Source organism: Gracilinanus agilis, chromosome 3 (genome assembly GCF_016433145.1).
Source record: "Gracilinanus agilis isolate LMUSP501 chromosome 3, AgileGrace, whole genome shotgun sequence".
Lineage (NCBI taxonomy): Eukaryota > Metazoa > Chordata > Mammalia > Didelphimorphia > Didelphidae > Gracilinanus > Gracilinanus agilis.
This window is the reverse complement of record NC_058132.1, coordinates 638,491,096-638,517,553: the sequence shown is the minus strand read 5'-3', so window position 1 is coordinate 638,517,553 and position 26,458 is coordinate 638,491,096. Positions and strand designations below refer to the sequence as shown.

Genomic DNA, 26,458 nt, shown 5'->3' with positions numbered 1-26,458 from the left:
TGAGGAGAGAGAACATTCTAGACATGGGCAACAGTCAGGGAAAATGCTTAGAGTCCTTGGAGAAGTATGGAAAACTAGACCTGGATCCTGAATGCCAAAGAGAAAGTTTCATATTGATCCTGGAGGATCTAAGGAACTTCTAGAGTTTGAGTAGGGATAATTTTAGAGCAGCTCCACCTTCTTCCCAGGCTGGGAGGGATGAAATAGCTTTGGAATTCTGCTTGGAAAACTTGAGTTTCATTTCTCAACAAGAGAGGCAAAGACAACCAGAAGAATAATCATTTATATTCCTTTTCTGTCCCCCTAGACACAGAGTGATGAAGTAAAGAGGGGAGGCTGGGAACCAGGGTTCCAGGCCTGTCTCTGGAGGGTCAATCACCTATGCAGGCCCCAGATTTCTCACTTACAAAATAAAGAGGAGGGACTAGATGAGAGCTTGGTTCCCCTTTCAGCCCTTAATTACTATGACAGTCCAGGGGAATTGGAGGCTTTATCTGGTTTGAAGAATTAGACTGCAGTGGAGGATCTGGACTCCTTCTCTAGGTTTTTTTTTCTTCTCTTCACCATTAAAATTTATGTCATTTGTCATAATTTATAGATAGTTATAAGAGATAACTAACAAATTCTTCTCTAATAAATTGAGCAAGTGGAGATCATCTCTAAGACCCTCTTGAGCTCCAACAGGCCATGATTCTTATCACTATGAGGTAGATAGTTAGACAGACAAATAGATATAGATAGACAGACAGACAACAGAAGATAGATAGATAGATAGATAGATAGATAGATAGATAGATAGATAGATAGACAGATAGATAGGCAGATAGATAGGNATTCTTTTCACAAACTTTAACTTTTTACTTATTTTAACTTTAAAAAATAAATTGTGTAAATTTATAGTATTAAAAGATAAAATATGTTGATATTATATAATAGTATACATATATTTTTATGCATTTCTGAGTTTCTAAACTTTTTCTGTGTTGTCTAATGACCTTTGCATGTCATCTAGGGCTTCTGCAACCCCCCCCCATTCCCATATTTGTTATATTTTAAATTTTATTTTATATACGCATATAATTTATTATACATATATATGAAATTTGTTATAATGACAACTATCATTAGCATGGCATCACTTAACTTCTAAATGGTACCTAAATCTTAATGTGCTTTACATTTCACAGCAGTTATCTAAATTTTAGAGATGTATACATATATATTTTTCCCATCCAGATTTCCCATTTCCTGCTCCTCTCCCACAAAAAAATTGTTAAGAACCTCTGCTCTAAATCTCTGAATAATAAGAAGGGGGTCCATGTGTACTAGTAGAGGATGCTTCCACACCAGGAGATCCAAACCAAGAAATCATAGGGCAAGACTAAAAAGTAATAATAGCAAAGAGGTCTGATTTTATTTAGTTTATTTCTCTCCCCACTCCTTTCCCCATCACCCATACAAATTAATTCCACTGCTTCTATCCTTACATGACCTGATTTTACCTTATTGTCCCTTTAGGGTGGATCCAGAGCAATCCAAATGGCTGTCCAAGTGAACATCCTCAAATACCTTTTATTTACATGGAGTGAAAAAGGCAGAGACTTTTGCAGGTAAGAAAACAAAGAGTAAGGTGAAAGCTCCCCATTTCCCCAGGTGAGACCCCAAGTTTGTTTACTTAAGCAAGTATAACCCAAAGTATAGGAATGGGATGGAATATGGCGCCTAGGAGCCATGGGCTCCTCTCCTTCACCTCTGAATGCTCTAATGCCATCGTTCAATTCCTCTTTCCCTTCTTCATCCTTTTTATAACATAGGTCACAGATGCACTTCTCCTAAGACATGTTTCTTTCTCAAGCAAAGGAATTCCATTTCATCCTATTATTCCTTCCAGCTTTTGCCTCTTGTAAATAGTTTGAATGGTCTTCACGGTCTGCTGCAAAGCATCCTATCTGTCGGTTGAGATTAAAAGCCTGCGTGGCCCTTTCCCATGTCAGGTGTGCTCCTTTGACTGGCTGATGGGAGCCAAAGAATGCCCAAAATGCCACAAAATAGCAGTGGTGTGGCCACAGCAGGGGAACCAAAGCTCGGGGAGCCCAGGCAGCTTTGTAAATGAACCCTGAGCTCAGTCACTTATCCCGCTAACTTCAGGCGATAGCCTTCGGTAAGAATTCCCTTAGTCAATCAGTCCCAATTAGCTTCCCTTTAGTGAGAGCAGTCAATCAGTCACATCACCACGATTTATCAAGTGCCTTCTCAGTACCAGGCACTGAGCTTCATGCTGTCTGGGGCACACAGACACACAGCAAGTCTCCGATCCCCCCTCCAGGAGCATAATTGCAATTAGGTTGAGGAGAAAAAGACACATGCATGAAAAGATAACCAGCCATTGCAGCAGTCTGTGTGAGAAGTGACAATGAAGTCAGTGCCAGAGAAGTTCAGAAAAAGACAGCTTCCCTTCTGGCTGGAGCGATTTGGAGATCTGGACTGATAGAACAGTGCCTGGAAGGCTTCAGAGGACAGGGAGGCATCGCCAGTGGGGACCTTCAACCCAACGGCTCCCACTGACTACTGGATAATAAATGAAGATGAGGAGCTTCTGACTAACCTGTGCGCTATATCTTTTTTTTTTCTTTTAAGTATTTTTGATGTGTTTTGTTTTTATAAGACAAAACTTTGTAGGTTACTAAAGGGCAGTGCTGGGGCCAGCTCATACCTGACTCTCAGGCTGATTGTTGAAATTTCAGTGTATTTACACCTCAGAAATAGGCATTACAAATCTCTCATTTGTAACATCAGAGCTCGAGCTTTTGTTTTGTTGATTGTCTAGAACTAAAAAAAGTGGTGAAAAAATATTTATAATGTAAGTTGCTTAGAAGTATGACATGGGAGGGCACCTAGGACCTAGGTGGCTCAGTGGATTGAGAGCCAGGTCTGGAGACAGGAGATCCTGAATTCAAATCTGACCTTGGACCCTTTCTAGCTGTGTGATCTTGGGCAAGTCACTTAAACCCCCTTTACCTAACCCTCACCCCTTTTCTGTCTTGGAACCAATATACAGTATTGATTCTAAGGCAGAAGGTAAGGGTTTTAAAAAGAAAAAAAAAGGAGTCATTGGAAAGTGACACATTTTTTTAATTTATTTTGGAGGGAAATTTTTATTAAATTGATTAAGAAGATAAAGGTTTTTTTTTTTAGTGTGTCATAAGTACTTTTGATTTTTCAGAGAGCTGGTTATTAAACATTTTACCAGCACACTCCCGGATTATCCTTTTTTAATTCAATAAACATTCATTAAGTGCTTACTATGTGCCAGGCACTGTGCTAAGTACTGGGGATTCAAAAGAAGGCAAAAGATAGTCCCTGACCTCAAGGAGCTTATGAACTAGTTTAGTTATCCTCACTTAGGAGAAATGTATAATAAAGGTTTTTTAATTAAATAAAACTAATAACACAGTGACTTTATTTGAAAGCAATACAAAGCTGTAGTTAGATGTCTCAGTGGATTGAGGGCCAAACCTAGAGACAGGAGGTCTTGGGTTCAAATGTGGCCTCGGACACTTCCCAGCTGTGTGACTGAGCAAGCCACTTTAATCCTCCATTGCCTAGTCTTTACCACTCTTTTGCCTTGGAACCGATACACAGCATTGATTCTAAGACGGAAGGTAAGAGTTTAAAATTTTTTTGAAAAATGTACACAAGTTCTCAGACTTCTTCAGTTTTCTTTCCTAGTGATCATTCCCCTAGGACCCCAGGACAGCTGTGTTATTTAACCCCAAAGCATCATGATAATATAATAATAGTGATAATAGCTTCTTCTAATACCAAGCCAATGTGAAATTGGTCCAGATCCTGACATCTTGGACATCATCCATTCATTCATGCAAGTTGGAATCCCAGGCTCATTCTCAGCCAATCAAGAAGCCTTGTGGATAATGATGGGTTTGGGGTGCTCCTACCACAATTTCCTATTTAACCATTAATTGTTATATCTATTTCCCAAGAGAACATACCACTTCTCAGGGATAGAGAGCACATAATCTGGGAGGTGGCGAGAAATAGCCCAACTCCAGAAGTTTTCAAAGCTCCCTTTTCTCATTCACAAATCTTTAAAGGAAAATATCTAGCAGCCCCAAAGAAATAGTTGCTTGCCACCCAGTGAACTCTTGGGCATTCCTTGGAATGTTTTTCACCTTTTGATTTAAATGCATTACAGTTTACGCAGAACAAGCCTTCGAGAACAGAGAGAGGCCCTCTCAGCAGCTCTGGCAGATACTCTGTGGACAGCAGGAGAAAGGCAAAAGGTCATCATCTGTGTCATCACATCAGAAACTTGTTTTCCCTCAACGAGGGATTTCGAAGCAGATGGCTTGACTGAGCAAGTGAGTATGGACAGTTTTAGTGTCTAGGATCACACTTCTCCCACCATACATCAGCACCAGTGGAGCTGACAAAGATACCTCCATGTCTATTGGCCTTGCCATTGAAATGGAGTTTAAGATGGCCCCAGGGTAGCAAAGAGGTGAGCAGCTGATGATGAGGAGGGACTGGAGCAGCCACAAGAAACAAGCCTGCTCTCCGGATTCACTAGAGAGCCACAGTTATCAACTCTGAACACCTCATATTACGTTTTGTTTTTGTTAAAATACAGCAACAAGATATCCAAGCCAGGACTAGAAATGGGAGGTCCTGGGTTCAAATCTGATCTCAGACACTTCCTAGTTCTGTGACCCCGGGCAAGTCACTTAACCTCCATTGCCTATCCTTTACTGCTCTTTTGCCTTGGAATCAATATTCAGTATTGATTCTAAGACAGAATGTGTTTTAAACAAAAAACAAGAAATGCCAAATTCATGGATTTAAGCCACCACATTTTACAGTGTGTTTTTATTCATTCATTTATTCATTCATTCAACAAACACTTATTATGCACATACTATCAGGCACTGCTGATTATCTTATTACTTTTTGGCCCATGCCTGTGATTTCATCCGGGCAGAGACATCTCAATGCTATAACATCCTCAACTCTAGCAATTTAAATCCTAAAGAGAGTTATTTGGAGGGACGAAGAGGTCAAGTGACTTAGCCATGATCACACAGGCAATATATAAGAGAAGAGGGACTTAAACCCAGATGCTTATGACTCCAAGCAAGCCCTCCATCCATTCCACCAGGCTGTCACTCATATCAAACAGGTAACAAAACAGTCTGCTGCAATGCATATGTGTATGTTTTTTTAATCATGATGATGTGTTGTTAACAGGGCATTAACATGCAAAAACTAGGTATTTTCTCCCCGTTTTAATTATATTAATCAATTATTCCTGAGTTACAGCTCCAGCTCTTTGAGTTTTCAGAGAAAGAAGATGCCAAGAAATTCATCTATGATCATTTGCAATGGGTAAGTGAAGAGAGGATTCCTTTGTGTAGAATTGTGCTTTCATTCTTGTCTTGTTTCTTTGGTAAAGTGCATTTTGGATGAAGCTTATTAAAAGAACCCCATTGTTCTGAGAACTTCCCAGGGAAAGAAATACAAGTCAAGAAAGGAAAAGCTGCTCCCTCCCTGCCTAATTCCTTGAAGAAGACTGGGCCAAGGTCTCTTTTTCTTTGGCTAGTAGAAGCTGGGGTCAAGGTTTTAATGAATACTTAGGGAAGAGCCCCTAAACTAGGAGACCCCTAATGGACTAGGATTTATTATTTAAATGGCATTGGGTAAGTCATTTCTGGGCATCCTGTCTCTGAAAGGATGTTCTAAGGTAGCAAAGCAGATAGAGTACCAGGAAGATCTGGATTCAAATCTGACCTGAGATACTTCCTAGCTGTGTGACTGGGCAAGTCACTTAACCTCAATTGCCTAAATTTTGTTGTTCTGTCTTAAAGTTGTTACTAAGACAGAAAGCAAGGATTTAAGGGGGGGGGGGGAAGATGACTCCTTCTCGCATTCTCATCTTCCCTCCAGGACTACCCCCTGCCTTTTTTTTCCTCTTTCACGTCCACACTGGCGGTTTCTCATACAAGAGTTTAGAAGTCCAAATATGAGGCTGCTCTGAGAAGACAGTTAGGAGATATAAGGAGGAAGAATCAGGGACTGGGAAAGGAAGAATGTTAACAGCAGCAATGTCAGCCTCCTCAGGCTTAGAAGAAATTGATAATCAGAGCACAATTAGAAATGAATTCCAGCCAAAGATTCAGGAAAGGCAACATTAGCTTTAACTATTCGATGTGAAAATGGGAACCAATTTACAGAAACATCATTAAACCATCAAAACTCTAATCATGAAAACAAGGCAGAGGGGCCAGTTCTAGGGAAAGGAAGGGAAGCCCTATCACCCCTTTTTTTAAGGAAGCCCCGGGCCATTGTCTTTCTCCTGCTGCCTACTCATCTAGGGTCTTCTCACTTTGGTGTCTTACCCAGAACTGTTCTCTTGAGGTGATAGATTGTACTCTGGAACCTCCCCTCCCACACCCCCAAAATTTTCCCATTAAGGAAACTTCTCTCTCATGTATCTTATTCCCTTAATGTCCTGTTGGGTCCTGTCCCAGCTGGGATATCTGATGAACTAACCTGTAAGGTATGCAGAGGAAAGGAACAAACATTTATCAAGCAGGACTCTATGCTAAGCACTTTACAAATATCATCTCATTTAAGCCTCGCGATGACCATGCGAGGTAATTGCTAGTTTTACCCCATTCTATAGTTGAGGAAACTGAGAAAGGCTTGCCCAGGGTCACCCAGCTAGTAAGTGTCTGAGGCTGGATTTGAACCCCATCCCCAGGCCTGGTTCTCAATCCACTGAGCCACCTGCCCCCTTATCACTAAGCTTTAACAGATGCATCATCTCCACACATGAGCCCATCTGACTTCTCCTAACCATGGCACTGGTCCTAGAAGAAGGAATGGTTTGTTGAATAGTCAGTGAAAGACAGGTCTGCCTAGTATGAGTGACGATGTTTGAGAAATTCCTCCTTCCTCCCATCCCTTTTCCCTGAAGTTACCCTGACATCTCTAACGAGCCTTCCTCTGCTTTTTCAGGCAGAGTGATGAATTCTCTGGCTGGTGGACCCAAGGACCTATCGCCCATTCTCCCCGCCATTTCACACCAGTCAATAATTTGGTTCATGCCGTGTGCATGATGATGCAGGAAAGTCCTGTGTGAAATATTAAGTTGTCACTTTAAATTTTATGAAAAAATACTTCTCCAGGGAGACATTTTTCCTCCACAATAGCACATCGATTTATATTTGTTAAATCCTTACCGTGTTCCAACACCATTCTAGGTGCTACTGTTCATCCTTCATTTTCTTTTTTTTTAAAACCTTTACTTTCTGTCTTAGAGTGAATACTCTGTATTAGTTCAAAAGCAGAAGAGCAGTAAGAGCTAGGCAATAGGATTCAGTGACTTGCCCAGGAACCCACAGCTAGGAAGTGTCTGAGGCCACATTTGAACCCAGGACCTCCCTTCTCAATCCACTGAGCTGCCCCTCTCATCCTTCATTTTCCAAGAGGACCAATGACTTTAAGGGGTAATGATTATAGAGCAGATGAAAGAAGGAGGAGCCTTCCCTCCAGGAGCTTACTATCTAATTTGGCAATTAATCTGTAAAGGTACAAAAAACTAAATAACAATACAAAATAGTCAAGGGCTAAATTGTTTGATTAATTGAAAATCCTAGTGTATAAAATAGCCAAGGAAGGTTTGTAGAGAAGACCTTGGCCTTGAAAGAAACACCAGATTTGTATTGGTGGATGAAAATAGTTGGAAGTTAATTTTAAGGAAGGAAAAAAGCATGAGAAAAGGCATGGAGTCAAGGATGAACATGTCTGATGGTAGGGATCAGAGAGGAAGTCATGGGCATCACAGTAAGGAAAACCAGCTTGACTTGAGTCATCCCAACTACCTGAACATCCCAGGCCATCTCAAGCTCTCCTAGATGGTTTTGGCACTGCATTCACCTGTGTAGAGATCATGATGGAAAATGAACCCATGTGGAGGGCTCTTACTTTTTTTTTAATTTGTGACTCCATCCATGCACAAATGTAATGTGTTAGGGAACTGTGCCAAGCACTCTACTGAACCCTGGGAATAAGATGGGCTCAACTGATGAGTCTTAAATTCCAGGCTTAGGGGAGATTCGCCAAAGGTTCTTAAGCAGAAGAGTAACATGGTAAAAGTGATATTTTTAGAAGCTAATCTGATATTTTACATAACTGCATAAGTATTATCTGTTTCAAAGTACTTGCCTTCTAAAAGAGGGATAAGGGGACAAAGGGAGGGAAGGAATTTGGAATTCAAAAATTGATTAAAAAAACAAATATTTTTAAAAATTTACATGTAATTGAGGAAAAAACAAAAAAAAACATTTTTAAAAGAGAAAAACTAGTGATATGATATGAGACAAAAGAAAGTTAAAGGCATCTGTCTGAGGTGATTGTAGGATGGAGAGACTAAAGTCAGGGAGATCACTTGAATAGGTTATTCCAGTAATTCAGATTTGTGAAGATGGGAGCCTAGATTACAATGATGGCAACAGGAGTGGGAAGGAAGGAGGAATCTAGTAGATATTTGGAAAGAAAATGGTCAAGAGGATTTATTGACTCACTGGATATGTGGAATGAAGAGGAAAGAACTCCAAGTCCAGAAGAATGGCAGTCACCATTAATAGAAATGAAGAAGCACTATGCATTTTCTCTCCTGATCTCCACTCAAGCTGGCAGGACATGTCCCCAAAGGAATTATATATTATGTCTCCTTTAAAGATCTAAGGGTGGCAGCCATGAGGAGATAAAAGATACTTTCTCTAATATTATATAGCTCATGAGCCTCTACTAGGTGCATTTTCTATCAATTACCAGTTGATTTCAATTAGACCAGAGATTCCCAAAGTGGGCACCACTGCCCCCTGGTGGGTGCTACAGCAATCCAGGGGTACAGTGATGGCCACAGGTGCATTTATCTTCCCTATTAATTGCTATTAAAATTTTAAAAAAATTAATTTCCAGGGGGCTAAGTAATACTTTTTTTCTGGAAAGGGGGTGGTAAGCCAAAAAAGTTTGGGAACCACTGAATTAGACAGACTTAATTAGCTTTTAGAAACTGGTATTTACTATGGTGGGACAGTACCTCTTTCCCTACTCCAAACAAGTCTGTGACATACTGTCCCACAAGTACGTCCAGAATCCAGGGGAAGCAGGCTTATGTTTAGTGAGTATAACTCACAAGTCCTATATATCATTTTGCTGGCAGCTTCCTCAGGTATGGTGTGGTATTTCTGCTTAATTCCATTTGGAGCATCCTTTCTGCCTTTCCTCATTGAATCTAGTTATTTTCAATATACTCCTCATTCAGACACTATTGTCAACTGCTGCTACCCCAGCAATAGAAAGACTGAATTCTCTGGTCTTTGGGAGGTCCGGCTACAGCGCTCTCCTTCCTCCCAACTAATTCTTTCTTGGGGATTGGAGTTTGGGCAGGCAGCTTCCACTCCATTAACTACTAGATGTTCCAATACTACAAATCCCTCAACCAATAGGAACAGACTTACCAGTAGTTCAAATATTCTGGCCTTATTCACACCCGATTCACACCGCTGAATGATTCAATCAGGTGTATTCTCATCTGATAAGGCTATCAGGGCTAAGTGTGGTGGGGTGATCATAACTCCATCCACATAGTAGGATAGCTCGTTTCTGAATATAAATGATGACCTAAATTTCAACTGTGTTGAGTTTGACATGACAGCAAGCCATTCAAAGATGCCTTGTAGAAAGCTTTTCTTGTTTCAGGTTTAAAATAAAAGATTTCCTTTGAGCAACTTTAAAAATAATATATGTTTTCTTTTCTTTTTTCATATAGTTCACAGGGGAAGGAAGACATGGAGTTATCTTATTTCTTTACAGTTTGCTTCTCTCTAGAACATTTGAAAGGTAAAATCTATAATTGGAGAACTTTTGCTTAGATCTGTGCTATAGGGTCTCTTGCCAAGTAACATTAATAACATGAATTCATTCTTGTACTAGAAAAGATGTTGTATCTCTACATGAGAAACATCAAAAATATGTATCATGCAGATTTCTCTCACAGGGAATAGTCTTTTCTATGTGTCAGATATTTCTACAGAAGTTCTGGTCACATTCATTCAATAGACGTTTTTTTAATTTTTAAAAATTAATTTAAAATGGAAATTAAAAGAAATATGTTTTCTCTCCATTCCATCCCTGCCCCAATGGGGAATAAAGAGAAATACAAGATCCTCTTCATAGATGTGCAGAGTCAAGAAAAACAAAATTCTTTCACTGGCAGTGACAAAAAATATAGGTGCATCATTCTATACCCCAACTTAATCAACTTTCTGTCACAGTGTAAATTTCATTCTTCATCATTGGTCCCCTGGATTCATGAGTTCTTAAGGCTTTCAAAATTGTTTTTATATTATTGTGCTATTGTATAAGTTGCTCTCCCGGTTGTGGTCATCATCTTCTTTATCAGGTCCTGTCTTCAAGATTGTTTTTGTATATTGATGTTACAATATAAATGTTACAATATAAATTATTCTATTTCTACTCACTTCAGCCTGAATCAGTTCCTTCAAGTCTTCTCAGGCTTCTCTGAAACCATCCCTTTCATCATTTTGTACAGCACAATAGTATTCACTACAATTTGTTCAACTATTCCTCAATTGATAGGCATCTCTTAGTTTCTAGTTGCCGAGTTTGGTTTTTTTTTCTACCACCACAAAAAGAAATGCTATAAATATTTTGACACACACAGGACTTCTTCCTCTTTTTTGATCTCTGGAATATAGACCTAGTAGCAATGATATAGATGGAACAAAGGGCATGTAGTATTTGGTAACTTTTTGTTTATATTTTCAAATTGCTTTCTAAAATGGCTGGACCTATTCACAGGTCAACCAATATAATACAATATTTGTTTTCTCCTATTTCTTCCAACATTCATCATTTCTTTTTTTGTCTATTGAAAATAATCACAATTAGCTAGATACTAACTTAATCCTAGAGAATTGGTGGATTAAAAATTAATCATGGAAACAATAGATAATTTCATTAAAGATAATAGCACAATAAGATGCCATTTCAAATTTTTTTAGGATACAGCCAAACTAGTACCTACGGGAAATTTTATATCTCCAGGTCTTAAAAGTAACCAAGAAATAGGGAGGGAACAGATCAACAAATTTGGTATGTAATCAAAAAACAAGAAAAACAAAGGGCATTTATGAAGCATCTGCCACATGTTAGGAACCAGACTGGGTACTTGGGTTACAAAAATGTTAGTTGTGGGCCTTAGAGAAGGCTGAATTGTATGATTGTAACACAGCAGCTTTGTCTTAAAGTGTGAAGACCAAAAAACAAAATAGCTTATTTATCACAATTACTACCACTTGTATTTTTTCACATATGTACAAATATGTCAATATTTTCCTTCACAAAAGGAAATATTTAATCTCTCTTACTATTATAGGTGCTGTGAGGGATACCAGAAGTATAAAACAGTTTCTGCCCTATAAGGGCTTACAATCCAGTTGGGAAGTTGACACAAATGCTTGAAAAGATCTACAAAATGGACGTTATTATTGTTCAGTCATGTTTGACTCTTTGTGATCCCATTTGGGGTTTTCTTGGCAAAGATACTGGAGTGATTTGCTCTTTCCTTCCCCGGCTCATTTTACAGAGGAGGAAATTGAGGCAAAGAGGGTTAAATGATTTACCTAAGGTCACACAGTGAAAATATCTGAGACTGAATTTGAATTGAAATTATTATCAAGGAAATTATCAAGGAAATTCAGCCAGTTTGAGAGGTGGGCACACAGCTCTTAAGTATCTGGGGTATCACTGGAATCCAAGGCTTTCTGACTCCAAGTCACAATGCTTTACTACTTTTAATTTAAATTTAATTTATTAAATTTATTTATTTATTAATAATTAATTAATTAGATTTTAATTTAAAGATGTTAAAGATGATTTGAATTTCCATTGCATTTTGAATTTTTACAAAGCATTTTATATATGTGTACGTACCTATACATGTATGTCTACATATTTATGTGCATATAAATAGAATCTATATATAGCATGCAGTATATACTATCATCTATATATACACATGTACATATGCACATATATGTACATGTAATATACACAGGTGTGTATAAATAGTATATATTCTCATTTGAGCCTCATAACACTATGAGAGGTAAGTCCAACAGGTATTTATCATCTCCCAGAAAGAATGCAGGATTGGGTACCAGAGGATTGGTGGGTTGGAATCTTAACTCTCCTACTTTTCTACCTGTGCAGGCTTGGAGAAGTCATTTAATGCTTCTAAACTTTGGTTTGCTCCTCTCTAAAATGAAAGAATGCATCTGGATGGTTGAGGAGGTCCTTGCTAGCCACATAGCACAGGAGTTCTCTGACTCTAGTTCCAGTTCTGTTCTAGTCCCATCTCTGACACTTTCTCTGTAGCTTCTGCAATGCACTTAACATCCTTACACTTCAGAGACCTCAGTTGTAAAATGAGGGACTGACCAGCCTCTGAAGTCCCTTCAGATTCTAAATCTAGAATCCTGTGAGGTTTACTCAAAGGAAGTTATACTGGTGAGTGCTAAAGGATTGTTAAAGGCTGTGAGTACTCTAGAGTTTCAAGAGCAGGAGAGATCTCATACTGCTGACTTCTCCATCATCAAATGCCTTACAGAGGAGTCTTGTAAGACCCAAGAACTTGATAGGTAGAGGAGGGAGAGGGACACCCTTCTACATAGGGAAAATACTATGAATGAAAAAAAAAACCAAGGACCAAAAAATGAGTAAAGTTGATTGATTGTAGAGGAAAAATCTCATAGGGCAACAATGGGAGGTATGGGGGCCAGGGGAGGTCTAGATGCATTTGCTCTGATTTTAGATTCACCCCTGATAGACCATGTCATTTCATAGGCTTCAGAGGGACCTTGATATCAGCACAAGTCATCTATTACAGCCAAATGGTGGAAATTTCACTTGCAGGCAGGTGAGTTCAAAGGAGCTTCTTTATTCTTAATACTTTAAAGTTTTCTAATTGTTCTCATTTCCTAATGAGACTTGATTTGGTTATTCAATAGAATGCCTCCTTGTTGGCAAAACCTCTGTCATGGGGAGATAGGAAAGGGGGAGCTTAGATAGGTAGTATAGTGCCCCATGGGTAGCAGGATGTAATCAACCATCTCCCAAGTGTACCAAATATTTGTTGTATTTTAAGTAATTGTTAAGAATCTGCAAATGCAAGAGCATTTTGCTAATAGCTATTGATGGAAAGATGAAAGAAAGTTTTAACTTTAGAAGGAAAATAAAATTTTAGCTTAAAAAAAAAGCAGCCCCCCAAACAGCTTCCACTAGAATTTCATAAAGATGTGCAGCAAATTGAATAGAATTTAACACTCATGATTAATTGCATCTCCCAACTCCCAAGAGTTTTATGGAATTTATATTTCTAATGTATATGGATGAGTCTCCTGAGAATTTGATAGAATTTATACTTGAAATAGCATTTTATGCACATAACTGAGTCTCCTTACTCTCCTAGAGTATGCCGTGAATCTTCACTGCCAAAAGTAGTTCTATGGAGAAACAGTTGAATCGAATGTAATGGAATATCATTTATACACTAAGAAAAAGGCAGAAGGGACAGATTCAGAAAACCCTAGAAAGATTTATTCAGACGGATACAGAGTGAAGTGAACAGAACCAGGAGAACAATTTAGACATGACTGCAATATTGTTAAAAAAAATTTTTTTTTAAGTTTTAAAGACTTAAGGACTCTGATTAGTTCAATGAACAATCCCAACTCCAGAAATCTAACAGTAAAACTGACTTCCTAATTCCCAGAGAAGTGACAGACCTTTAGGTGCAGAATGAGATCTTTTCAGATACAACAATGTATAAATCCTTTTTGCTCCATTAAATTTATTTCTCACAAAGGAAGGTTTTCCTTTGAGGGTGGAGAGTGCCTTAATGCCAAAAAAAAAATTTTAGTATTTTAAAAATACATAGAAGAGACACATGTTAAAACCAGTACAAATGTGCGTCGGCTATGGTGGGGGGAGTCTTAAAGGGGAGTGAAAGGGAAAGTAAGAACATGAATCATGTAACCATGGAAAATTTTTCTAAAAAATAAAATAAAATAAAATAAAATAAAATAAAATAAAATACATAGAAGAGGGGCAGCTAGGTAGCACCATGGAAAGAGCACCAGGCCTGGAGTTGGGAGGACCTGGATTCAACTCTGGTCCCAGATACTTTTAGCTGTGTGACTTTGGGTAGGTCACTTCACTCTGCCTCATTCTTGATATTCTTCTATTTTAGAATCAATACTAAAAGTGGGCAAGAGGTTAAAACATATAAATAAGAAAATGGAAGTTCAAAAGGGAATATGGGCAGACATAGGATTGTGGGTATCTCTGTGGTAAATTTAATATATACTTTGAAAACTAGCTGTACGTAGAATAGATTAACAGTTTCACATATACTTGTCTTTTTTTCCTTCTCCTTTGTATATGGAAATGTTCGTGTTTGTCGCTGTTTTCAAGTCTATAACAATTTTAAAAAGGAAAGAAATCTGGCGTGATGAGCCCCTCCAAAAAAGTTTAAGAACTCCTGAAATATATCCTGCCCTTCAAGAGCACAAATGAGACAGCTTCATAATTATATTGCAAGAAAGAATATATCTGCAATGAAACCATCCATATGAAGTGCTAAAATAATAAAAATAACTGACATTTAGAAAGTTTTAAGAATCACATAATATTTTACATAAAATATCTTATTTGAGTTCCCAACCTTATAGATAAGGAAACCTAGGCAAATTAATAATAATAGAAGCTAGTATTAATATGGTGCTTTAAGATTTGTCAAGCACTTTACAAATACTGTGTCATTTTATCCTCACAACAATCCTGAGAGCTAAGTGCTATTATTATCACCCCTATTTTTCCAGTGAGGGAAACTAAGGCAGACAGTAAGGGATTTGACCAGGATCACACAACTAGTAAGTTTTGAGGCCAGATCTGAACTCAAGTCTTCCTGATCTCAGTGTCAGTCCTCTATCAACTGTATTATCTAGGTGCCTACCTGATCACTGAGTTAATAAATGGCAGAGTTGGGGTAGCTGGGTGGCTCAGTGGATTGAGAGCCAATTCTAGAGATGGGAGGTCCTGGGTTCAAATATGATCTCAGACACTTCCTAGTTGTGTAACTTTGGGCAAGCCCCGCTTCCTAGCCCTTACTATTCTTCTGCCTTGGAACCAATAAATAGCATTGATTCTAAGTCAGAAAGGTAAATGTTTTAAATAAAAATAAATAGCATGAGTTCGAATTTGAACTGAGGTCTCTCCTGATTTCACCTCCAGCCCTCTTTCCACTAAACTTCTCTCTACCTCCAATAGGAAGAGGTAGTTTCTATAAGGAAGTGACCCCTGAGTTGGGCTCTGAAGGAAAAGAGAATTTTAAGAAATAAATAAGTCAGGGGCCAAGGTGGGGAGGAACAACTAGATGGTTCAGTAGATTGAGAGCCAGACCCAGAGAGCTCCTGAGTTCAAATCTGATCTCAGAAACTACTAGTTGTATGACCCTGGGCAAGTCACTTAACCCCCATTGCCTAGCCCTTACCACTTGGAACCAATCCATACTATTGATTCTAAGATGGAGGTACAGGTTTAAAAAATAAAACTAAAACAGATATGGGCATAACGAGCATTCCTTTGATGCACAAAGGCACCAAGATGGTTGAAAGCAGAACAGTAATGTGGGAAGATAAGTAGTTCAGTCTGGCTTGGACACAAAGCCGGAAAGACTGTGGAGTCATTTGAATGCCAGGGCAAGGAATTTTAATTTTATATGGAAGACCTTGGGGGACCACCAAAGGTTTCCAGGGGGAAGAGTAGATGGTCTGAAAAATATATGGTCACAGGAAGAAAGATGGCTTGAAAAGGCAAGAGGACTTCTTTGGAGGCTAGTAAAATAATCTAAATCAGTGATTCCCAAAGTGGGTGCCACTGCCCCCTGGTGGGTGCTGCAGCAATCCAGGAGGACGGTGATGGCCACAGGTTCATTTATCTTTCCTATTAATTGCTAATTAAAATTTAACAAAAATTAATTTCCAGGGGGCACTAAGTAATATTTTTTTCTGGAAAGGGGGCGGTAGGCCAAAAAAGCTTGGGAACCACCGATCTAAATGAAAAGTGGAAAAGAACTGAACTAGGGTGGGGGCAGTGGGAATGGAAAAGAGGGGACCAGATTTGAGAACTATTTCAGGCATCCATACCAACTACATGACAAGATGACTATTTATTTGATGAGAGTGGTAAGGGAGATGGGTGAGTACCAGGTAGCACTAAGGTTTCCATGCTGACTGGGAGGTGATGATGTCATCAATGAAAATAGCAGTAAAGGGGAGGACCAGATGTTTTGCAGGGATGGAAGATGGGGGATCTGTTGTTGAAATAATGAAGCTATTACATCCTTCATAGTGGTGTTAACAGCATTCATTGGGAGAAATCAACAGTTGAAATGAGTTTGAAAAAAAGGTTTGGGAGACATGGAAGGGTAAGAGATTGTGATCAGACAAGGGCATTTCTGAGGTCTTAATTATGGAGATGGAACAGTTTGGGGTGATGGTTAAGTCGTAAGAGGCTAAAGAATCAACAGCCTGAATATTGAAATCTCTGAGAAAGGGTTTGAGAAAAAGCCATAATTTGGGGGATGAAGCTAAATTGCTTTTTTTTTAACCCTTAACTTCTGTGTACTGGCTCCTAGGTGGAAGAGTGGTAAGGGTGGGCAATGGGGGTCAAGTGACTTACCCAGGGTCACACAGCTGGGAAGTGTCTGAGGTCGGATTTGAACCCAGGACCTCCTGTCTCTAAACCTGACTCTCAATCCACTGAGCTACCCAGTTGCCCCCTGGGATGAGGCTAAATTGTAAGGTATCTTGGTCAACTGAAGAAGAGGCTGTTAAAAGAATCAACAGACTGAATATTGAAATCTCTGAGGTTACCAGCAGAGAAAGGGTTCAGGGGAAAACTGTAAATCACTGAGACAGGGGAGAACATATCTTGAAGGTTCACAGGTGATAATAATAGGGATCAGAGACCTGAACATCAAAAGCAAAGGGGTTATTGTGATGATATTTGAGCAGGGGTCTGGAAATGGCAACTGGGGTCAAGAAACATATTTCCTATAGCTTTTGAACAATGATATATGTGTAACCCAGTGGAACTGCTTGTCAGCTTCCGGAAGGGGGGAGGAAAAAGTAGGGGGGGGGGGGGGGGGGGAGGAATCGTGAATCATGGAACCAATGGGAAAATATTTTAAATTTTAAAAAAAGAAATAAGAAAAGGAAAAAAAGGAACATCCTTCCTCTCTTCTTCCTGGCTTTGTGGGTCAAGGATAAATAACTAAATGAGTGACCAGGCATGGAGAGGGTTGCCAGAGATGTATCATGCTCAGGGGTAACAACTTTCCAATTAATAAGAAGAGGGAGAAGGGAAACTAAGGGATGTAGGATCTTCCAGAAAGGTCTGAAAAGCGAGCTAGAGATCCCAAAGGAAAGGTCCTTAGAAAGAGGAGACAGCAGAGCAGTATTAGGAAGGAAAAATTGGAGCAAACAGAATTAAGTAAACAGATAGGTAGCAGTAAGATTTGTGCCTAGTGTGATGAGCCTAAATGGCAAGGATTAGGGGAATTGAAAGCTAAAAAGACATAGGGGGCATATAATTTGGAGGGGATTCTGGCCCATAATTAATTAGAACCCGGGATAACTAACTGGAGACCTCAGTTATCTGAGTTATATGGGAAGGAGAGTACCAAGCAAGCAGAGGTAATTAAAGGAGACATTTGTAGAATTAATGAAGCTTATCCCTTCCTCCTAGTGATCCCCACTCCATTCCCATCATATGAAGGGAAGTAATCTGGGGCAGGAGAAAAAAAAAGAGATTTCAATTAAAAGGACCTGAATCCTGCTTTGTCACTTAAATCTCCCATGTGACCTCGGGCCAATCACTTCTCTCTTGGCCTCATTTACTTCATCTGTAAAATTGCATGGCCTCTATGGCCCCTTCTAGTTCTAAGTCTGTGATCGCCCAAGAAAGGTGGAAGATTTTGAAAATGTTCTAATTGCATACAATATATGACTTGGATGGATATAATTGAATTAATGTTTCAATAAATATTTTAAAGTACATACTCCTGTGTGGAGAAATGTTTTCCTAGTCCTATTACTGCATTTTTTGACTAGGCAGTTAGATGGCACAATGGATAGAGTGCCAGACATGGAGCCGCAAGACCCCTCTGTGGGTTCAAGTATGGCTTCAAATACTTTCTAACTGTGTGACCCTGGACAGCTCGCTTAATCCTCTTTGCCTCTGTTTCCTTATCTGTAAAAATGAGCTAGAGAAGGAAATGGCAAACCCTTCCAGTATCGTTGCCAAGAAATGGGGTCACGAAGATTCAGGCGTGACTGAAATAATTGAATACTTACTTACTGTGTTTCATATACTGTATGGAAATCCCATGAGTGAGATCTGCTAGGACTCTGGGAATTAAAAGGCTGTTTCCTCTCCAAGAACTGAATCCTTAGATTTCTACAGGCCCAACCACAGAAGCCAAAGTTATCAAAAGCAAATAAGAGTTTCCATCTTGCTACTGCCCACAAATAACCATTTGTGGCATGTTTCTGTCCAGGCAATTCTAAACCTCATATTAACAGGACGAGCAAGTCCTCACGTCTTCAATGGCTACCAGCGAGGAAATTCCGAAGACCTGCTGCATGGAATCCTGGCCCGAAGTGAGGTAGGCTTTTTACAATGGAACAAGGATGGCTCCAAGCAACAAGAACTCTCACAGGTGAGAAGGATTTTGTAGGATAGCAAGCTTAATTTGAGTCCCCAGTGTGATATGGCAAAGCACAAACAACTTTAAAAAGTTCATGAACTGGGGGTTGCATTAAGAGAGATATCTCTGGGGGGCAGCTGGGTAGCTCAGTGGATTGAGAGCCAGGCCTAGAGATGGGAGGTCCTGGGTTCAAGTCTGGCCTCAGACACTTCCCAGCTGTGTGGCCCTGGGCAGGTCACTTGGCCCCCGTTGCCTACCCTTACCACTCTTCCACCTATAAGTTGATGCACAGAAGTTAAGGGTTTAAAAAATTTAAAAAAATTATTAAAAAAAAAAAGAGAGAGAGAGATATCTCTTGGCAGAGGTGTGCTAGAGCTCACTGGTACCCGTTCCTAAGAGCTTATTGTTCAGTTCTGAGTGTATTAATGCCTTGAAATTTGACAGATGCTACAAAATCAGGGCTTTATTTTTTCTTTTGTTGATTGATTAGACTTAAGAAAGTGTTAATAATGCAGATTCAATTTAAAAGTGTGTCTTGCATACATCTTTTAGTTTTAGAGGGTCAGCTGTTAAATATTTACCAACAATCTTGCTCCCAGAGGCAAGGAGGTCAAAGACCCACTCATACCCAGTCTGGGTTATCTAGAATATTGGGTTCAATTCTAGCCCCACATTCTAAGAAAGACATTGATAAACTGGAGCCCAGTGAGAGAAGGTAACCCAAAGGGTGAAGCTTCAGTTCTTTCTCTACAAGGGCTGGTTGAAAGACTAAGGATATAGTTGTGTGACCCTGGACAAGTTACCTAACTCCAGTTGACTAGCCCTTGCCACTTTCTGACCTTAGAACTAATACTTAGTCTCAATCCTAAAACAGAAGGTAAGAAGAAAGAGAGAGACAGAGACAGAGACAGACAGAGAGAGGAGAGACAGAGACAGAGATAGAGACAGAGACAGAGACAGACAGACAGAGACAGACAGAGAGAGAGGAGAGACAGAGACAGAGACAGGGAGAGAGAGAAAGAGACAGAGACAGAGGAGAGACAGAGACAGAGAGAGAGGCTGAGAGAGAAAGAGAGAGAGAGAGACAAAGACAGAGAGAGAGGAAAGACAGAGACAGAAACAGGGAGACAGAGAGAAAGAGACAGAGACAGACAGAGAGACAGAGAGAGACAGAGAGAGATGAGAGAGACAGAGACAAAGACAGAGAGAGAGACAGAAACAGAGAGAGAGAAGGCATGAGGGGGGAGGAAGGGAGGGAAGAAGGGGCATTGAATGGGGAGAGACCATAATCACAGTCTTCTACCATTTGAAGACTGTCATGTAGAAGATAGATAAGACTTATTGTGTTTGGTCTTAAAGGAAAGAATCAAGAACAACATGTAAAAGGCAAAAAGAGATAAACTTAGGTTTGAAAAATTAGCTAATAATTAGGTTGATTCAAAAGAAGAATCAGGAGGTACCTTAGGCACAGTGGGTTCCTCCTCCTTGGAAGTCTACAAGCAAAGTCTGGATGATTATCAAGGAGGATAGAGGTTGGATTCTTTTCCAGTTATGGGTTAGGTTGCATGACTGCTGAGGTCCCTAACAATTGTAAAATTCTGTGACTCTTGACAGTTTATTTGGATTTCTCAAATATATAACCCAAACACTGATGTTTTGCTACTGTTCTAGCATTCCCCAAGGTCTACAATAGCTAGTATTTATATAACACACTCCTTCAAAAAGATCTCTGTGGTTCAGCAGGCAAAAAAGTGTGCCCAAATACTATGCTTTTTTGGGGGGGAGGGAGGTTGTCAGGATTTTAAAAAAAAATCAACAAAATATGTGGCCTCCCTCTTACAATTCCTCATTCATTCAACTTCCTCTCCAAAGAGCTTTCCAGCTGTGGGTATTTACAACATCTGCCAAGCTAGAAACTAAAAATACAGTGTTAAGAAAAGTCTCACCATTGAATTAAATGAGATGTGATTCTGCAATGGTGAACAGTCTACACAGTGCGAATGTAAACACATAAATGCTAAACAACTGAGAAATGAGGCTTCTATGTTTTCACAAGAACATCTCATCTCAAAATTCACAGATGGTGAGCCAAACTCTTTGAAAAAGAAGTCTTCACAGAAGCTGTCCACTCATAACCAGCTGCGACAACATAGTTTAGATAAAACCACCGAGGATCAAACAGAATGCTTTTTGAGTTTTCCACTAGTCCCTTCCATCCCTAGCACTAAGGGAATAACGAGCATTCTCTTTAGACTATGACTATAGATACACATCTGTCCCCACAGTGGGCCATCCATCACCTGCTATAATGGCCATGTGGAATGCATAGTATGAAGAATTTCCAGGTTTAAACTACTTTACAGAAATGTCAATTAAAGATATTCAGCTTAGTCACTGGGCATAGCTTAATGCGTTGGTCTGACTTCCATTCTAATTTTTCCCCTGTACTTTACTGAGCCCAACCCTTCTCCCTGCCACCATCTTTAGCCTTGGTTGGTGAAGAAATGGTGTTCTTTCCGGCTAGGCTTTCTGCATGATCCCTGCTTCCACGTCAAAACCTTATAGCCTACTTTACTGCGTGTTTCTGTCTAGCAGCCTTTAGACAGATCCATTTTCCAAGTCTTGGTTAAGTTCTAACAAGTTTTCATTTCAGGTCAAATATATGTACATAGAAAATAAAATCTCACTATATTAAGAAGGAGAAAACGTGATATCGAGAGTTGAAGTCATAACTAAAAATTGTAACACCTGAGACAAATCTGGTTTTTTGTTTGCTTAGTTTGGAATTGGAGGAGGGGGGAGGTTCTGGGGAGAGAAAGAGGCGATCATTAAAAGCAGTAGCATCTGAGGTTTAAGCTCTCCTTTGGATGGTTCTGAGGACTAGAAAGCTGGAGTATTCTAAGGGGAGTGGAGAAGAAGGTTAAGTCAGATACTGAATGTAGCTGGGAAGAAGATGGATCTAATGGTCCATCGATGATAGCAACAAGGATCTAGACTGGATAAGGTGAATTTTAAAGGGTGACGGATTATAATTACTTATCCTTTACTTGCTTGCAAAGTAGTTGAAGTCCATCCCCTTCGATATTTTTTGATGGTTACTAGATGGGGTGAAAGTCCCTGCTGAGTGACTGTGGCAGAGAGAGAAAGAGTCTGAAAATGAATGATATGTCAAGTGCTCTTCCTAGTCCCAATCTAGAGCGTGAGAGAAGCAGAGCAGCTTAGAAGAGGGTACCAAGAGATGAATACTTGAAAATGGAAGGAATGTGTGAGGAAGAGGCCTGGGATCATGGAATCATAGACTGAGTTTTGGAATGAAGGTCATATGGTCCAATTTTGTCATTTTGTAGATGAAAAAAATGAGGTCCAGAGAGATTTGAGCTTGGGGCCTCTGATTTTAATTCACTACAACAGAGGAAAAGATTCTCTGAGGGCACAGTATGAAAGGAAGGAAAAAACTAGAGACAGGAGGTGGGCATATTTTTTTTGTTAAAGGGGCCACTCCAGGGATGGCCTCACTCACTGTAGCCTGTAGAGTCATCTGTCATTGACGTCCTCAGTTGTTCCTCAATATCCAATATACAGGGGCAGCTGGGTAGCTCAGTGGATTGAGAGTCAGGCCTAGAGACGGGAGGTCCTGGGTTCAAATCTGGCCTCAGATACTTCCCAACTGTGTGACCCTGGGCAAGTCACTTGACCCCCATTGCCTACCCTTACCACTCTTCCACCTATGAGCCAATACCCAGAAGTTAAGGGTTTAAAATATATATATATATATATATATCCAATATACAACTAGTAATAGTTAATGATGCTAGAAGGAATTGAGTCTGAAGTAGAGTTAATGGATACAGTAAGTGGTGAGCTTGGAATCAAGAAGATTCACTCATCATTTATGAGTTCAAATCCAGTCTCAGATACTTAATAGCTATGTGACCCTGCACAAGTCACTTAACCTCATTTGCTTCCATTCCACATCTGTAAAATGAGCTGGAGAAGGACATGGCAAATAATTCAAGTATCTCCACAAAGAAAACCCCAAATGAGATCACAAAGCAATGAAACCACTAAACAAAGGAACCCTATCTAGGAATGCTGCAAGTGGGAAAACCTTGAGGTTGCCTTATCCTATTTTCAGCTCTTTTAGAAAGCAATTAAAGTGATGGACAAGAAGCAATCCAGCCCCAAGCTCCATTAGAGTACCTTTCTTTCTGAAGGGGCAGCATACATACCCTGCGGTTAGAAAGGATGCTAGGTTGAGAATTAGAGAATTTCTGTTCAATCTTGGCACTGCCACCTTTAGCAATTAGATTTGGGGTGGGGGGGCTCATCTGATAAATGAAGGGACCAGGCTCTCTGATATCCAGGACCCTTTTACACTCAAAATCAATAGTCTATCTTATCCTTTACTTGCTTGCAGAGCATTTGGAATGTATCCAACTCCCTTCTGTTGCTTTTGGTTTCTGCTACCAGCCCTTGACCAGTTCAACCTGGATAATTCCATTTCCCCTTCAGAGATATAGTGGTTTCCAAAGAGGCTTTACTATCATACTGTAGATTTAAAAAAAAAGCAAGGATAAAATAAAACTAATTTCACAGTCGAAATATAATTGAAAGCCCAGAGATTAGTGATTATTCTCTGAGAAAGGATCCAGTGCTTTCTCCAGAATGACCAAGGTTTCCATGGCCCAACAAAGGTGAAGAACCCCTGAGATAATGTGTTTAAAGTGCTTTATGTATCTTAAATGCTATCTGCTTACATATTTTTGAAGCCCAGAGATATGATGTCTCTGGCCCATAAAATAGTGAAAACAAACTTCTGTGGTTAATGCTCTGCAAGCAAGTAAAGGATAAGATAGACTATTGATTTTGAGTGTAAAAGGGTCCTGGATATCAGAGAGCCTGGTCCCTTCATTTATCAGATGAGCCCCCCCCCCAAATCTAATTGCTAAAGGTGGCAGTGCCTTGTCTCATCTAACCAATATATTGACTGTAATCTTGCCTCTGGAGAAAATAACAATAATAATAACAATAGAATCATTCCCACTGATATAGGACTACAAAGTATATTTTATGTATCTGTTGTTGAATCATTTCAGTCATCTCTGATGCTTCTTGATTCATTTGAGATTTCCTTAGCAAAGATACTGGAGTGGTTTGCCATTTCCTTTTCCAGCTCATTTTACAAATGAGGAAACTGAGGCAAACAAGAGTAAGTGACATGCCCAGGGTCACACTAGTAAGTGTCTGAGGCCAGATTCAAATTCAGGAAGATGTCTTCCTAACTCCAAGCCTGGTTTTCTATCCATTGTACCACCTAGCTGCCCCATTATTTTACATATATGTGTGTGCGTGTGTGTGTGTAGTACATACATTTATATGCAATATCTATGTATAATTTTATTTGACTAACAGCAACCCTGTGAAGTAGATACTGTTTTTATTCCCATTTTACAGGTGAAAAAACTGAGGCTCGAGAGATGCCCACAGTCACAAAGCTAATAAGTATCTGAAATAGAATTCCAACTCAAGTCTTCCTGACTCTATGTCTGGTACTTTACTCCAAAGTTCCCTGAGTTGTAAGGGCCATGAAACTCAAAAAAGTCATTTTTCCTTTTCAAAGTGCTTGCCCCTGCTGCCCCAACCATCAGTTTCTAGAATCAGTACTCCCAGCTCTCTTCACTTCTTCCCCCAGACTGAGCATCTCATTCAACTCAGAGTTATCTCCTGCCTCCTGTGTCCAGTGCACTGTGCCTGGTGGGGGATAAAGCTGCCAAATGACCAGCTGAGAACCTGTTCACTCAAGCTGCTGACAATCTAATTTTAGCAAAAGAAGATAAGATAAATTCACAAATACAGAGATGAGATGAAATGTGGCAAGTGTGAAGATGTGAAGAGAATGTTAGGAGGGGCAGGTAGGTGGCTCAGCAGAGAACCAGAACTGGGGATGGGAGGTCCTGGGTTCAAACCTGAGCTCAGATATTTCCTAGCAGTGTGACTCTGGGCAAGTCACTTAAGCCCAGTTGCCTAGTCTTTATTCCTTTTCTGCCTTGGAACCAATACTTTGAATCCATTCTAAGGCAAAAGGTAAAACTTTGGGAGAGATTTTAAGATAATGTTATGAGAAATCGAAGAAGGGCAAAATCATAGGACCAGAGATGGAGAGCCGGAAGGGAACTTAAAAACTTGTCTAGCCAACCCCTTAATTATGCAAATAAGGAAACTGAGGACCAGACAACTTAAGAGGTTTTCTGAAGACTCACAGGGAGGAAGCACAGAGGGAGATTCGAACCCAGATGCTCTTGAGTCCAAGGCCAGAGCTCTTCTACTTTTCCATACTGAAGGGTTCAGGAAGAATTTTGTGAAGACATGTCATAATTCACTCCTTACTCCTACCCCTCCTTAACCAGGAAAATTTTTTATATTATTACAACGCACACATACAGAAATTAAAACTTGCCTTTTTCACCAACAGGAAGGAAAGTCGCATTTCTTTAAAGGCCAACCTAAAGATTCTTACTTAATGGCCCTCAGCTCCCTCAGGCTCCTGAGCTTGCAAAGCAGCATTCATGTTTTTTATTATAACCCCAGAATTCTCCTGACCAACACTTCGAAACCACAGGCCAAGTCATGTTTGATCAAATAATCTTTTGTCTCTAACAGGAAGGCAGGGAACCTTTAATATACTAATAATGAAGATGAAATAAGTACATTTATAGGCAATTAACAAATACTGGTTGACTGATGGATGGTGATAACAAAGAACAAGAATGATATTTATAATATGTAAATGTTATATTAGTATAATATCATATAATGTGAATATAACATGGAAAATATTACATAGACACATATATAAATTTATAATATGTAAATATATGGCACTTTAAGGGACAGTAATTCCCTTAACACACATTATCTCAACAATAACCCAAAGGGCATCTGGGTAGCTCAGTGGATTGAGAGTCAGGCCTAGGGACGGGAGGTCCTAGGTTCAAATCCGGCCTCAGACACTTCCCAGCTGTGTGACCCTGGGCAAGTCACTTGGCCCCCATTGCCCACCCTTACCACTCTTCCACCTAGGAGCCAATACACAGAAGTTAAGGGTTTAAAAAAACCCCAATAACCCAAGTAGGGGTTCTTTGCCTTTGTCGTGTCGTGAACCCCTAGGTATTCTAGTGAAAAATATGGACCCTTTCTCAGAATATGGTTTTTAAATGCAAAAAATAAAATAAATAGGATTACAAAGGAAACCACTTATATTGAAATATAGTTATCGATTTTTTTTAAGTTCACAGTTAACAGGTTAAACATGCCTAACCTAATCACTTATTCTGGAAAAATTAGAAATTGCCTTCTAAAAGAAAAGTGAGGAAAATGGCATCTATTGAGAATCTCTGTGTTTCTGCCTTCACTCATCACTCCCTGAGCCTCAGCCACCCAGCAGATATGTCCTAAGTATGCACTGTGTGAAGCACTGATAAAATTTGGCATGTGAAAGGAGTTAAGACATCTCCAGAAATAACTGATACAAGACCAAATGGTGTTAAGTTCTAAATGTGCGAAGGAAATTTATCCTCCCCC

At 39.6% G+C, this 26,458-nt stretch overlaps 1 protein-coding gene across 1 annotated transcript in view; it reads left to right on the top strand.

Moving 5' to 3' along the window:
* The window catches only part of MINDY4B (MINDY family member 4B), a 48,471-nt gene that overhangs the window by 8,140 nt on the left and 13,873 nt on the right, over nt 1–26,458 (top strand). Inside the window, exons 5-10 of the mRNA XM_044669472.1 lie at nt 1,519–1,610; nt 4,214–4,379; nt 5,335–5,400; nt 9,854–9,924; nt 12,952–13,024; nt 18,728–18,889. Coding sequence (XP_044525407.1) covers nt 1,519–1,610; nt 4,214–4,379; nt 5,335–5,400; nt 9,854–9,924; nt 12,952–13,024; nt 18,728–18,889 — 630 coding nt within the window. The remainder of the gene's footprint in view (nt 1–1,518; nt 1,611–4,213; nt 4,380–5,334; nt 5,401–9,853; nt 9,925–12,951; nt 13,025–18,727; nt 18,890–26,458) is intronic.